This window comes from Rana temporaria, chromosome 11 (assembly GCF_905171775.1).
Source record: "Rana temporaria chromosome 11, aRanTem1.1, whole genome shotgun sequence".
NCBI classification, from domain to species: domain Eukaryota; kingdom Metazoa; phylum Chordata; class Amphibia; order Anura; family Ranidae; genus Rana; species Rana temporaria.
In genome coordinates this window covers 147,789,063-147,805,466 of record NC_053499.1, presented here as the reverse complement: position 1 = coordinate 147,805,466, position 16,404 = coordinate 147,789,063, and the positions used below count along the sequence as shown (strand labels likewise).

General features: G+C 44.8%; 1 protein-coding gene across 1 annotated transcript in view; it reads right to left on the bottom strand.

Annotated features, from left to right (window-relative positions):
- The window catches only part of IRF8 (interferon regulatory factor 8), a 30,361-nt gene that overhangs the window by 4,507 nt on the left and 9,450 nt on the right, over positions 1 to 16,404 (bottom strand). The window contains exons 2-7 of the mRNA XM_040329410.1: positions 15,124 to 15,297; positions 9,215 to 9,398; positions 7,759 to 7,823; positions 6,890 to 6,998; positions 4,792 to 4,845; positions 1,379 to 1,762 (exon numbers count right to left, since the gene is read on the bottom strand). Of these exons, the coding sequence (XP_040185344.1) occupies positions 1,379 to 1,762; positions 4,792 to 4,845; positions 6,890 to 6,998; positions 7,759 to 7,823; positions 9,215 to 9,398; positions 15,124 to 15,297 (970 nt within the window). The remainder of the gene's footprint in view (positions 1 to 1,378; positions 1,763 to 4,791; positions 4,846 to 6,889; positions 6,999 to 7,758; positions 7,824 to 9,214; positions 9,399 to 15,123; positions 15,298 to 16,404) is intronic.

The following is a 16,404-nucleotide window of genomic DNA, read 5'->3' as shown; positions in this document are numbered from 1 at the left end:
CCTGTGACACCTACACAAAGAGCAGGAGGTGTGGTTGTCACCGACACAGGAAAACACAAACAGCAATTAAAACCTTATCAGAATCTCCAAAATGAAATCAAATGTTGCAGCGTTTGGACTTTAGTGTATAATTGTCAGTGGCGGTTCGTCCATAGAGGGCACTGGAGCGCCGCCCCCTCTGGCTCTCGCACAGCCACTGAAATACATAGATTCATGCATTGCATGAATCTATGTATTTTCGCTGCTGCCGCCCCCTATTCAGATGGCCGGATGGTGAGCGCCGACCATCTGAATAACGGCAGCTGGTTGGCTGTGTGGAAGTGCCTATCAGAGCCAGCGTAGTCTGCTTCCTGAATGCTTATCCTCGGGACGTACCGGCGGTGCGTTCCTTGGATAAGACTGACAGGCGTCTCAGCCAATGAGGTTCACCTGATTGGCTGAAGCGTCATCGAGGGTGGGAAAAGACATCGAGGGACGGTAGAAGCACGGCTGACCCCAGAAAGGTAAGTGCCAGGCAGGGGGGGGGGCATTTTACAGGTCACAGTGGTAGCATTTTACTGGGCACAGTGGCAACAATTGCGGGGCACAGTGGCGACAATTGCGGGGCACAGTGGTAACAATTGATGGCACATACAGGTCACAGTGACAGCATTTTACTGGGCACAGTGGCGACAATTGCGGGGCACAGTGGCTACAATTGCTGGGCACAGTGGTAACAATTGATGGGCACAGTGGTAACAATTGATGGCACAGTGGTAATAATTGATGGCACAGTGGTAACAATTGATGGGCACAGTGGTAACAATTGATGGCACATACAGGTCACAGTGGCAGCATTTTACTGGGCACAGTGGCAACAATTGCGGGGGAAACAGTGGCGACAATTGCGGGGCACAGTGGCTACAATTGATGGCACAGTGGTAGCAATTGATGGCACAGTGGTAACAATTGATGGCACAGTGATAACAATTGATGGGCACAGTGGTAACAATTGATGGCACAGTGGCGACAATTGATGGGCACAGTGGTGACAATTGATGGCATGGCATAGTGGTGACAATTGATGACACAGTGACTGTGTTTGATGGCATGGCACAGTGACTGCATTTGATGCCTTGGCACAGTGGTGACAATTGATGGCACAGTGGCTGCGTTTGATGGCACGGCACAGTGGTGACAATTGATGGCACAGTAACTGCATTTGATGGCATGGCACAGTGGTTGCGTTTTATGGCATGGCACAGTGGTGACAATTGATGGCACAGTGGCTGCATTTGATGGGCACAGTGAGGCTGCAATTGTTTTTTTCTTTTTCGTTTGCGCCCCCCCCCCAAACGTTTTGAGCACCAGCCGCCACTGATTGGGATCCATCGCTCACCTCTTATGTACTGATTGGTGTCGAAGATTTTGGTGAACTCGTCCCTCTCCAGCTTGGCTGGCCGGTCTTTGTACGGCATGCAGTTCCCGCTCCAGAACACCCGGCCCTGGCACAGCCTCTTGATGAAGATTCCATTCCGGTTGCTGATTAGGAGGACCCCCCTCTCCAGGTGTCCGAACAGCTTCTTGGTGATCTGCCGCTGGCGCTCGCTCGTGATGTACTCCGCTGAGGGGAACTGGACGTTTTCGACACCTTCTGACAGGTAATACTTTTCACTGCCGACGGGCTGGCGCAAGGAGAGGCGGCACCCTTCCATGCGCGTCGTCGTCAGTTGGCTGACCGCTTTCCCTCCGTAGTAGAACTGGATGACCATCTGGGAAAATCCTGTGGAGGCAGAGGAGAGATTTTCAAGGGGAGCCTAGCTTTGGGTGACATTGTTATTAGTATATTTTGGCTGATGTACACCCAGCTGTAAGCCCCTATCACAGTCAAACTTTTATTTTTATTTTTTATTTTTTTTAGTGGGTGGAGTAAAAATGTCTATCCAGGTACAAATTCCAATGAAAAAAACTAATGGAAAAACAAAAAAGAAAGCCAACACATTTCAGGGGCCAAATCTCTTCATCAAGGCTTAAAGCGGAGTTCCACCCAACCTTTGAAGCTCCAAAAATTCCCGATAATTAATAGGAATGGGATCAGAAACGTGGGTGGGCCTCCCACTCCCCCGACCCTCCCCCTTCCCCGTGGGGTGGACCCTCCACCTACGTTTCTGATCCCATTCCTATTAATTATCGGAATATTTTTTTTTTTCAAAGCTTATTACCATTTTTGGCCTGAGACAGGTGCACTTTCGCTATACCTCGTCGCGGCGACGTATGTCCTATCCGTCCGCCCATTGGCTCCCGGGATATAAGTGTCATCAATCCCAGGAGTTAATGGGCAGCCTCCGCAATACGGGTGCACCGCGCTTTGTATGTAATGCGCATTGCACAAGGGCTCACTATATGTCATGTATCTGTATATGGACTGAACTGAGGATACAGTGTATATGAACTGAACTGAGGATACAGTGTATATGGACTGAACTGAGGATACAGTGTATATGGACTGATCTGAGGATACCGTGTATATGGACTGAACTGAAGATACAGTGTATATGGACTGATATGAGGATACAGTGTATATGGAATGAACTGAGGATACAGTGTATATGGACTGATCTGAGGATACAGTGTATATGGACTGATCTGAGGATACAGTGTATATGGACTGAACTGAGGATACAGTGTATATGGACTGAACTGAGGATACAGTGTATATGGACTGAACTGAGGATACAGTGTATATGGACTGAACTGAGGATACAGTGTATATGGACTGAACTGAGGATACAGTGTATATGAACTTAGCTGAGGATACAGTGTATATGGACTGATCTGAGGATACAGTGTATATGGCCTGAACTGAGGATACAGTGTATATGGCCTGAACTGAAGATACAGTGTATATGGCCTGTACTTAAGATACAGTGTATATGGACTGAACTGAGGATACAGTGTATATGGACTGAACTGAGGATACAGTGTATATGGACTGAACTGAGCTCTGCTGACATTGCTGCCCAATACATTACAAGGGATGTCTGTAATTGGACCTTAAGCTCTGGGAAAAATTCTGTCATTAACAGTGAGCGCCGGATAGATTAGGTTTTGAATTTTTTTTCCTTTGTATGCAGTAAATTAATCAATACAAATGAATTATTTTATTTTTTTTAAAAACATCCTCACTTACAGCATTTTTTTCAGCAGTCCCCAAAATCTTTCATTAGCTTCCCGAAATAAAACAATGTTACCTTTCCCCTTCAAACGAAATATTTTTACAAAATGTTCCCATTATCTTATTTAACAGAAATAAGAAAATACTAGTAAAAATAGATCATGGTAAACTTCCCCCTAAAAATAAAATTAAAGGGATATTCCGCCTTCAGATTTGTTTTATATATATATAACTGGCTTGTATGCCCCTGTTCTGTTTCTGTTTCAGTGAAAACCCCAAAATGTTTTATATTAGTGCATACAGCAGTGAATTTCCCCCATCAGTTCGATTACTACGCAGGAAATTTCCACAGCCGTGCTCCAATGATCAGTGACCACCAAAGTGAGGGGGCGGGGCTCTTCGGTCACAGGTGCTTCCTCCCTCCGGCTGGGGGTTTCATCTGTACAATGGGGAATAACAGACCTCATTGTATTAAAATGAGCAGCCAGGACTAAAGGAGGTTTCATCTTTTCCCCCAGAACTCCGAAACTCAACGCTTCACATGTTCTAGGAAAAGCATTTCAATGCTCCATATTAGGGATAAGAGTGAATTGTTCCGAGTGAGTTCCATTGAAGTCTATGGGGGCACATATCAATGCTTGCTATTTGTAGGGCTAATAAGCATGTTGTTGTTATTATAATTATTATTATTATTATTATTATTATTAATAATAATAAATAGGATTTACAATACAAAAAGTGTTCATAAGAGCTTGCAATCCAATAGGGTGGGGCTGATGGAAGGGAGGGATGAGCTGATTGAACAATGAAGAATAAAAAGTTCAGTTCTTAGGTGGAGGTGGGATAGGTGTCCTTGAAGAAATTACTTTTTAGAGATCTCCTAAAGGTGGCCAGAGTAAGAGATATCCGGACAGATTGAGGTAGAGAGTTCCAGAGGATGGGAGTGGCTCTGCAGAAGTCCTAGAGATAAGCATGGGAGGAGGAGAAAAGAGATCTAGAGAGCAGGAGGTCGTTGGTTTAGGTGATATTTCGATATTATTGTCAAACATATTGGAAGAATTTTTATTGTTTTCTTAACATAGTGTAAGAAATAAATAGTTACAGCAAACAAAAAATGATATACTTATTTTCTTCTGTTATTATTTGTTTTTAAAGTCAGCAGCTACAAACACTGCTTCGGCATATATGCTCTTTTTTTTAACTGTGGTGGTGAAATCACCTCCTACAGCATTGGAGTCACGGCTTTATGTATCATGGGAGCAAACGCTGTTGCTGTCAAGACAAATAAATCTGTGCTGCAGCTGAATGGCGTACCTGCTAAGCAAACACTGTAGCTGCTGACTTTTAATAACGACACTTACCTGTCCTAGGCACCCACAATGTCCCCCCCCCCCCCCCCCCCCGAGGCCGACCCCTTGATCGCGGCAGGTCCCAGCGCCGCCATCCTCACTAAGGGAAACAGGCAGTGGAGCCTTGCAGCCTCACTGCCCATTTCCTACTGTGCATGCGCGAGTCTCGCAGCGCTGTATGAATGGGCGGCTGGAATAGGAAGAGGCAGATTAGGAAGATCCGCCTAGCAACCGCAATTTCTGGTAAGTAAAAAAAAAAAAGGAATTATGGAAATTGTTATGTCTTACCGTGAGGGACCGGATCACTGGAATACATGTTATAACCTTCCACTCCATGCATTCCTACAGAAGACAAAAATATTTACAACTTTATCCCCCTTCCAAAAAAAATTGAGTACTAATGTGCATGATTATCCCCATAGCATGAATTTCCCCTCCTCCAAGGAAAACTCCACCCCCCTGCGTAAATGCCCCCTCCCAGCACAAATCCTCTCTCTCCCCAAATCCTCCCAGCACAACCCTCCCCCCCAAATAAAATCACTGCTTCCAGCAAAAATCCTCTCACTCCCCTAACCCCCCTCAGCACAACCCCCCAAAAGAAAAATCACTGCCCCTAGCACAAATCCTCCATCCCTCAAATTTCCCCTCTGAGTACACATCATCTCCCCCCACTCCACCCACCCCCACCAGCACAAATTCCCCACCCCAATCCCCCTTCTAGAACACCCCCCCCCCCCCCAAAATTCCCACTCCTAGCACAAACACCTCCAGATCATACCTACTAGCACAAATCTCCCCACTAAAAAAAAAAAATGTCCTCCCCTAATACAAATCCCCTCCCTCCTCTACCATATCACCTCTTTTAGCAAAAAAATAATAATTCCACCTCCTAGCACAGATCCTCTTCCCCTCATCCCCCCTTCTAACACAAATCTCCCTAAAATCACCACTCCTAACACTCGCGTCCCTGAATTTTCCCATCTATAACAATTCTTACCCCTTGCTGCCCCCCCAAAATCCCCCTCTTAATCACCCCCCCCCCCATTTCCCCTTCTAGCACAAACACCTCCAGATCATACCTACTAGCACAAATCTCCCCACTAAAAAAAAAAAAAAAAATGTCCTCCCCTGGTACAAATCCCCTCCCCCTCTACCATATCACGTCTTTAGCAAAATTCCCCCTCCTAGCACAAATCCTCTTCTCCCATCTCCCCATCCAACACAAATCTCCCCAAATCACCATTCCTTGCACCCCCTTCCCCAAATTTACCCTCCTATAACAATTCTTACCCATTGCTGCCCTCGAAAATCCCCCTCCCAACACAACCCCCCCCCCCCCATTTCACCTCCTAGCACAAACACCTCCAGATCATACCTACTAGCACAAATCTCCTCCACTAAAAACTAAGGGCCAGATTCACAAAGGAGATACGACGGCGTTTCTCCTGATACGCCGGAGTATCTCTCAGAGTATCTATGCGGCTGATTCATAGAATCAGCCGCATAGATAGCCAGAAGATCCGACAGGTGTAATTGTTTTACACTGTCGGATCTTAGGATGCAGTACCGTGGCCGCCGCTGGGGGGAGTTCGCGTCGTAAACCAGCGTCGGGTATGCAAATTAGAAATTACGGCGATCCACGACGGATTTTCGCGTTCGCTACGTCGCCGCTAGTCTAGTTTCCCGTCGCAAAGTTAGTCGTCGTTTTGGGTGCCTTAACTTTAGTCAGCAATCGTATTGCTGTCTAAAGTATGGCCGTCGTTCCCACGTCGAAATTAAAAATTTAACGTCGTTTGCGTAACACGTCCAGGAATACGGAAGTACGCTACGCGCGTCGCCGTTCGAAAAAATTACGTCACTTCGCGCAAAGCACGGCGGGAGTTAAGAAACGGAGCATGCGCAGTAGGTCCGGCGCGGGAGCGCGCCTAATTTAAATGTTAGCCGCCCATTCGATTTGGACCGCCTTGCGCCGGACGTATTTACGATACACCGCCGCAAGTTTCCAGGTAAGTGCTTTGTGGATCAGGTACTAAAACTGCAAACTTGCGGCGGTGTAACGTAAACGGCTTACGTTACACCGGCGCTAATGTACCTGAATCTGGCCCTAAAATATCATCTACTAGTACAAATCCCCACCCCACTCTACCATTTCACCTCTTTTAGCAAAAAACAAGAACAAATTCCCCCTCCTGGCACAAATCCTCTCTTTCCCCATCTATAAGAATCCTTACCCATTGCTGCCCCCCAAAAATTCCCCCTCCCAACACAAATCCCCTCCCCCATCTCCTTGTGGCCCTCTCCCCCTCCACCTCATACGATACCACAGTGCCCCCCATCCCTGTGTATCACTATGTGAATCACAGTGCATGATAGGAGGTGCCAATACCTGCGTTGGAAGAGTACATCCACCAATCATGTGTCCCTGGCTTCTGGCAGGTGTCCTTGGCCGGAGATGGGCTGCGTTTGATGTTCACCAAGAAGTCATCCGCAGACGTCTAAAACAGGAAGGTGAATTCAGAGACAGGTGAGGACAATCTCTCCCTAATAAATCTAACTTCTTCCTGAACGTCATGCTCATCCTGCTGCTTCACTAGTCCAGGACAAGTTTTGAGGGACAAGCAGCGTTAAGAGCCCTGACTCAGGAGCGGGGCCGCCAGTGTCCCTAACAACCAGTGAATATCGGTGACACCACCCCTTGTGACGTCAATGACCCAGCATGCCCTCAGTCAATGACGTCACAAGGGGGGCGGGTTCAGCAGGTGACATCACCGGGTGGCCCCCCGCCCCTTAGGTATTAAAGAGAAGGATCTGGGGGTCACCTTATCTAAGGGGGCTTCCGATAAGCCCCCTGCCCGCAGACCTCCACAACCACTGGCCAGTGTTGTGGGGAAGAGGCTCTTGTCCTTGAATTATTTTTTCTCATCATGGGTGTGAGTGGGGCCCCATATCAAGTTTTGCCTAAGGCCTCATAAAGCCTAGAGCCGCCTCTGACCTCCCCTGTCACCTTTTTCCCCTTGGTGTCAGGAAAACTTGTCAGAAGCGATTTATGCTGATAGCAGAGGAATGGGGCAGCAGACAGAAATGACGCTCTGGATTGAGGCAAGCAAACCTTAAAAGAGGATATGCTTTGTTCATATTTCATGTCTGAGGTTTACAACCACTTTAATATATGTTTGGTGACTGTTTTAAATGAATAGCCAGCTGACTGACTAGAGGGATTTCCTAATTTCCTGGAGCTAAACTTTATTTTCTTACCTCCATTTCTGAGGAGCTGCAGTCCATCTCTGTGAGATCATTCAGGTTACTCCCAGCAATTTTACCTGAAATTTAAGATGAAGACAATGAAGTATAGTACTACATATAGACATTCTGGTTATAGGTGGAGTCCTAGTGAGCTGGGTCTGCTTGCCACAGTTCCCGAGTCGGACCCCACCTGGAAGTTCTGGGGGTTCCTGTCAACTCAGCACAGGGATGGTGGGAACCCCTCATAATGGGCACAGCAGGTGTACAGACCCGGGAACTCAGTACAGGGATGGTGGGAACCCCTCATAATGGGCACAGCAGGTGCACAGACCGGGGAACTCAGCACAGGGATGGTGGGAACCCCTCATAATGGGCACAGCAGGTGTACAGACCCAGGACCTCAGCACAGGGATGGTGGGAACCCCTCATAATGGGCACAGCAGGTGCACAGACCGGGGAACTCAGCACAGGGATGGTGGGAACCCCTCATAATGGGCACAGCAGGTGTAAAGACCGGGAACTCAGCACAGGGATGGTGGGAGCCCCTCATAATGGGCACAGCAGGTGTACAGACCCGGGAACTCAGCACAGGGATGGTGGGAACCCCTCATAATGGGCACAGCAGGTGTACAGACCCAGGAACTCGGCACAGGGATGGTGGGAACCCCTCATAATGGGCACAGCAGGTGTACAGACCCGGGAACTCAGCACAGGGATGGTGGGAACCCCTCATAATGGGCACAGCAGGTGTACAGGGATAATAAACAAACAGATATTGTATCAACTGTTTCAACTAATGTGTCATCCATGATGGGAACCTTTCCCTCATTATCAATTATCATTGCAGTTTTCCAAGCAACAACTATGTTATCATATAAAAGAACAAAACCGGGATTAAATGTATTAAATATAAAAAGAGGGTCACTCACAAGATAAATGTCATAAACAAGTGCCTAAATAAAAAATACCAGTTCCGGGATCAAATCCATCAGTATTCTCATTCAGGCATGCGTGGTGACGTCACAAGCATCAGCTCCACCCTAAGCGTTTCGTCACAACTGACTATGCCCCCGATGACGTAAATTGTGACAAAACGCATAGGGTGGAGCTGGTCTGCACCAGTTAGCCCAATTATCATTTTTGAGAAACTGAATTTTAACATGTTTGTGCTCCGTTTACCTTCACAGCTGATTAGTTTTGAGTCACAATTGGAAAAAAACTCCTTTCACATATTGGAATGAGCGTTTTCCCTACTCTGCTGCTGCATTAGTTTCCCTATGTGTGGAGTATTACAGAAGGTGAATTATTGTGGTGGATTTAGGTTGGGTCTACACATTAGCTGCTCTCCCATTGCAAAAAAAGTTACATTGTTCATGATAATATTATAATAAATAATCTTTAGATCTGTCACCAGCTCCAGCATTGCAAGAATAACACGCAGTCACATGACTCAGCCCCAACCACTCACATTTCTGCTCTTCCTCCGGGACGATCCGGTACACCTTGTACGGCTCTGAAATGTCCAGCTGGGATCTCTCTGTCACCTCCTCAAAGTCAGGGCTTTTGTTGAGTGCGCAGCGTAGGCGCGTCTTCCACGTCGCCGGCTCTGCCCTATCGCCCTCTTTAAATTTTCCTTTAAATACCGCCCAGGCCTATAAAGAGAAAAACTGGTTATGTAAGGATCCGCTCTGGTAAGCACTTTTTGCACCAACATTACCCACACATTAGTTGGTTATATAAAAACAACCTTTTCTGTAAAGAAAACAATAAGTGCAGCGCATAGGGGTCTGAATGGCCGTAACAGTCAGGAACAGGTAAAAGAAGTTTAGAAATAATGTGTGTGACCACGCCCACTAATTACATCCTATCATCACACAACTGGGTTGGGATCGGGGCACAGTGCTCTGCGCCCCGAGCCCACCCTTTTTTGAAGCCTATTAGAACCTCTGGCTTTAATCACATGCTTTAAACTCCCCCCCCCCCATTGGAATCCATAGTCCGGCGCCCTGAATGTAGATGAGGGGGCTGGATGCATAAATAGGGAGGGCAGCGCCCGTGCGCCCCTAATGGACTGGCCGCCACTACTAATAACCCCTGTAAGGTTTATTTTTGCCATCTGTGTCCTATTGGGGAGATTTACATTCACTTCCTGTCCCATAGCCAAACCTGGAAGTGAGGGGGAAATCCCTCCAAATTAAGGGAATTTCTTGGGGATCACCAGAACTGGTGTCTCTGTTGAAAGATTTCCGCTGTATTACTTTTCTGGGGACAATCCAAAACACTGGATTTTCTTTTACTTTCACTTTCAAAGATAATGGTAAACAGGACAAATAGAAAATGAGGAATCTCCCTAACAGGGACACAGACAGCAATAAAAAATGATCAGATGTTCTAATCCTCCACTTTATCCAAAACGAAAAAAAAAAAAGTTTTGCCTTTAGTTATACTTTAATAATGGAGATAATTATTCTTACTATTTAAATGTTAATAATATTTTTAAACAAATAATTAGAAAAATATATATATATATATTTTTAAATAATAGCCATACGTTATTTAAAAGTCAATATTCTTCTTCTTATTATTATTATTATTATTTTTATTATTAATAATATTAATAATAGTAATAATAATAATAATCATCATCATCATATAATTACAATTTAATGTAATATTAATAATCATGTTTTATTATTTAAAAGAGATTATTATTATTATTATTATTATTATTATTATTATTATTATTATGAATCATCATCAACATTGCCATCATTATCATCATATAGAAAAAGTATGTTTTTTTAATAATAATTACTTAAATGTTAATAACATTTTTAAACGATTAAAAATAAAAAAAATTAAATATATATATATTTTTTAAATAATAGTCATAAGTTATTTAAAAGTCAATATTATTATTATTATTATTATTATTATTATTATTAATAATAATAATAATAATAATAATAATAATAATAATCATCATCATCATCATCATCGTCATCATATAATTTTAATTTAATATAATAATTATGAGTTATTATTTAAAAGACATTATTATTATGATGGTGATTATTATTATTATGAATCATCATCAACAATAGCAATATTATTATGAAAATAGTATAGTTTTCAATGATGATAATTTATGATTGAAAAGAGAATATTTATTTAATTAGTAGTAACATTATCATTGTTAAAATTAATAATATTAATAAATTCACATTTGTTTTTTAAAATACATTATTATTATTATTATTATTATTATTATTATTATTATTATTATTATTATTATAAATAATAATATGAATATAGTATAATTTTTAATGATACTCATCATAATTTATTAATTAAAATAATATTATTATTATTATTATTATTATTATTATTATTATTATTAATATTTTGCAGCCCTGAACTGAAATCAGAGGGAGAATGTTCGCAAACAATCAGCAGTTCACTAATTAATAACTTGTTCCGGCAGGGGCCTATAAGTAGAAGCTGTTTCTACATTGTTGCAATCTGTCCTACAACACGGTCCTCTTGGTGCATGTATGACATTCTCCATTGATTAAATGTTATTATCGGTTAGCGTGTTCCATATCAGAAGTTTCCATGGCATCGTGTTATTTACAGTGAGTTCAGCAATGTGTATCATGACTACCCTGACCCCGGACAGTGAGATTTGAATAGAAAGTTTTATTTGCTCTGCGAAAGGGAAGTAAGTGAGCTTCTTCCTCATTAACCCCGTCCAGACTGAGCGCTCGGCGTGCAACCCTACACCGATTTTCCTGCTCCTGTTCTCTGCAGCTGTAATAGACGATCTCCACCATCACATTCATGTCCCCTTTGTGACCCCAGAATTGACACATCAGTTTTGGTGAGAATGGATGACCTATTTTAATACTTTTCAAAGACTTCATTGGTTAGATTTCTGCCCTTGAGGTCCCAGCTCCGCCCACCCCACTGGGTCTATTTTAAGGGATTCGCCCTTTCCAGTACATTTTTAGCATAAAAAAATAATTACTAGGATCAAAGTTTCTGCATTGAAAAAAAGCTACAAGACATGGCATCAAGATCCCTAGAACCCTAAACTGAGCCCAACCCAGGGCTGTCATAATGCATTTGCACTGCCCAGGGGCCCCAGGTGGATGGGGGCCCCATGATAATCTTTTATTACATTGTACTTGCCAATTGTCCCGGATTTGCCAGGACAGTCACACTTTGTACTAAGCTGTTCCAGGATGGTTGTGTCCCAGAACCTGTATTGTGCCTAGTGCCCCCTTCCTGGTTCAACATGACTGCGCACCAGTCGCCCCCTAGGCATCCCAATACTTTTGGTAATATAGTGTATGTTTAATTCTATCAATTATTTATACTTTAATTCTTGAGAGTAGGTGCGTAAATTGGGGCAGACTAGTAGGGGCCCCAGTGCATTACTTTGCCCAGGGGTCGATGATGCGACTAAGACCTGTACTTGTCCAGAACCCCCACGCTTTAAAATATTGTCTAAATCCCTTTATCATAGGTATTCTTCTTCCTGAATATTGGTCAACAAGGATGACCTTGTCTAGTGTCAATTAAGCTTGTTGCAAGTCAGCCAAAATTAAATGTTTAGATAAAATGAAATGTAGAGGTGGGATCTCCAGAAAATAACTCTAACCATTAGAGGCTCAGAAAGATCCAAGGAGTTAGGGATGAAGCAACCCATCAGAGCTCTACCTATAACCGCTGTCAATTCATTGATACCGGCCTTTCCAGGATACACATTTCGCCCACAATATTGGCTTATTCATAGGAGCCCATATTGTGGGTGAAACGCGTCGGTCTCATATCTTGTGGGGAAGGAGATGTCTGGTTGGCCTTCACTCTAACCCAGTGGTCTCCAAACTGCGGCCCGAGGGCCGAATGCGGCCCTTTGCTTGCCTTTATCCGGCCCTTGGAGCACTATCCCTTCAACTAATACGAGACACTATTCTGCCATCTGACACAGACAATGGAGCACCATTTCTCCCACTGACACAACTAATAGAGCACTATTACTCTCTATGATACCAGCAATGGGGCACTATTCCTCCCCCTAATACCAGATGTTGGCTAACAATGATGCCAGGAAAATTTCTACTCCCGCTTGCCAAAGTCCGGCCCTCCAAAAGGCTGTAGGACAATAAACCGGCCCTTTGTTTAGAATGTTTGGAGACCCCTGCTCTAACCAATAGAGTCCTTAAGAGATCCAAGGAGGTGGGATGAAGCAACCCAACAGAGCTTCACCTATAACCGCTGTAAATTCATTGATACCGGGCATTCCAGGATACACATTTCGCCCACAATATGGGCTTATTTATAGGAACTATTCTTGTTGCCGAAACACATCAGTGTCATGTCTTGTGGGGAAGGAGATGTCTGGTTGACCCTGTTTGATGTCAACTAAAAGCTTGTTGCGAATCAGCAAAAAATATAATGTTTAGATCTAATGAAATGTACAGGTGGGATTTCCAGGAAAGAACACTAATCAATAGAGTGAGTCCTCGAGAGATCCAAAGAGTTAGGGATGAAGCAACCCAACAGAGCTCCACCTATAACTGCTTTCAATTCATTGATATTGGGTTTTCCAGAATACACATTTCGCCCACAATATGGGCTTGTTTATAGGAGCCCATATTGTGGCCAAAACGTGTGTCTATGTCATATCTTGTGGGGAAGGAGATGTCCGGTTGACCTCGACTCTAACCAATAGAGTTCTCGAGAGATCCAAGGAGTTAGGGATGAAGCAACCCAACAGAGCTTCACCTATAACTGCTGTCAATTCATTGATTCCGGGCATTCCAGGATACACATTTCGCTCAAATTATGGGCTTATTCATTGGAACCCTTCTTGTTCCCGAAACACATCAGAGTCATGTCTCGTGGGGAAGGAGATGTCTGGTTGACCATGTTTGGTGTCAATTAAGCTTGTGGCGAATCAGCAAAAAAAAATGTTTAGATATAATGAAATGTACAGGTGGGATTTCCAGGAAAGAACACTAACCAATAGAGTCCTCGAGAGATCCAAGGAGTTAGGGATGAAGCAACCCAACAGAGCTCCACCTATAACTGCTGTCAATTCATTGATTCCAGGCCCTTTTTGGGATACACATTTAGCCCACAATATGGGCTTATTCATAGTAGCATTGTGGCCAAAACACGTCGGTGTCATATCTTGTGGGAAAGGCGATGTCTGGTTGACCTTGACTCTAACCAATAGAGTCCTCGAGAGATCCAAGGAGTTAGGGATGAAGCAACCCAACAGAGCTTCACCTATAACTGCTGTCAAATCATGGATTCCGGGCATTCCAGGATACACGTTTCGCCCACAATATGGGCTTATTCATAGGAGCATTGTGGCCGAAACACGTCGGTATCATATCTTGTGGGGAAGGAAATGTCTGGTTGACCTTGACTCTAACCAATAGAGTCCTCGAGAGATCCAAGGAGTTAGAGATGAAGCAACCCAACAGAGCTTCACCTATAACTTCTGTAAAATCATGGATTCCGGGCATTCCAGGATACACGTTTCGCCCACAATATGGGCTTATTCATAGGAGCATTGTGGCCGAAACACGTCGGTATCATATCTTGTGGGGAAGGAAATGTTTGGTTGACCTTGACTCTAACCAATGGAGTCCCAGAGAGATCCAAAGAGTTAGGCATGAAGCAACCCATGAGAGCTCCACCTATAAACTCTGTCAATTCATTGAAGTCTGATCCTTTTTAAAGGGGGTCTCCCTAAAACTTTAAATGTTGCTTTGATTGCTGGTTGATAAATGTGACCTGTGTGTAAGATTACATTGACCACTCCAGCCCCAATGTGTAGATCCAGTTCCAGAATTTTCTCCAATCCACTCCCTACCTGACACCCTAACCTGCCAGGGGGTGGGCGGAGTCCTGCCAAAAAGCCTGTCTTGTTGCTATCCCACTTCACCAGGATTACGGACGTTCTGTCACATGGGCAACAAGGGTAGGAGATTACTAGATGCTTCACATCGGGGCTAAAATGGTAAATATAAACTTCTGCCACCACACTCCACCCTAAAACAATATGGCCCGGTTTTACAATTGAAACCCTTTCAAGGGTCTTCGTCGTGAGATCCTGTGTGAGAAGCTTCAGGTGGAAGCCTGAGAAGGTGAACCTGCTCCATTGTGAGCGAAGTCAGGAGCCATAAAATGGCAGCTTCCCCTGACGCATTTCACCCAGGCATCTTCTCATTTGACTGATTCCCTTTATTTTAAACATCAATTAGCATACTTCTGGTATTTCCAAGTTCAGTTCCCATCTACTGGAAAATTGATTCAAAGCCTCAAAACTCATTTCTGGTTTCTGAGAGGGGTGGTATTTACTTTGAAGATGGAGGCGTCCACTTCCTGATTGTAATCCTGCTTCCCGGCGTGTTTCCAGGGGATGCGGAAGAAGCATTTCCCGTCATTTTCCCAGATGAGCCCAGGGTAGTGACCGCTGTCGATCTGCTCGATGAGCCACTGCCGCAGCCTCCGACCATTGTTACGGTCACACATCTGATGGAAGAGAACACAGAAGGAGGTAAGAAACTTTCACATGATATCTTCCTCATATCTATCTCAATGTTTTAGAACTGGACTCTACATTACATAGCACTGCACCTCTGGACCATTTTACATTACCCAGCACCCTGCACCTCTGGGCCCCTTTACATTACACAGCACCCTGCACCTCTGGACCCCTTTACATTACACAGCACCCTGCACCTCTGGACACCTTTACATTACACAGCACCCTGCATCTCTGGGCCCCTTTACATTACAGGGCACCCTGCACCTCTGGGCCCCTTTACATTACACAGCACCCTGCACCTCTGGGCCCCTTTACATTACACAGCACCCTGCACCTCTGGACACCTTTACATTACACAGCACCCTGCATCTCTGGGCCCCTTTACATTACAGGGCACCCTGCACCTCTGGGCCCCTTTACATTACACAGCACCCTGCACCTCTGGGCCCCTTTACATTACACAGCACCCTGCACCTCTGGACACCTTTACATTACACAGCACCCTGCATCTCTGGGCCCCTTTACATTACAGGGCACCCTGCACCTCTGGGCCCCTTTACATTACACAGCACCATGCACCTCTGGGCCCCTTTACATTACACAGCCCCCTGCACCTCTGGACCATTTTACATTACACAGCACCCTGCACCTCGGGGTCCCTTTACATTACACAGCACCATGCACCTCTGGGCCCCTTTACATTACACAGCACCCTGCACCTCTGGGCCCCTTTACATTACACAGCACCATGCACCTCTGGCATGCACCTCTGGGTCTCTTTACATTACACAGCACCCTGCACCTCTGGGCCCCTTTACATTACACAGCACCCTGCACCTCTGGGCCCCTTTACATTACACAGCACCCTGCACCTCTGGGCCCCTTTACATTACAGGGCACCCTGCACCTCTGGGCCACTTTACATTACACAGCACCCTGCACCTCTGGGCCCCTTTACATTACACAGCACCCTGCACCTCTGGGCCCCTTTACATTACACAGCACCCTGCACCTCTGGGCCCCTTTACATTACACAGCACCCTGCACCTCTGGGCCCCTTTACATTACAGGGCACCCTGCATCTATGGGCC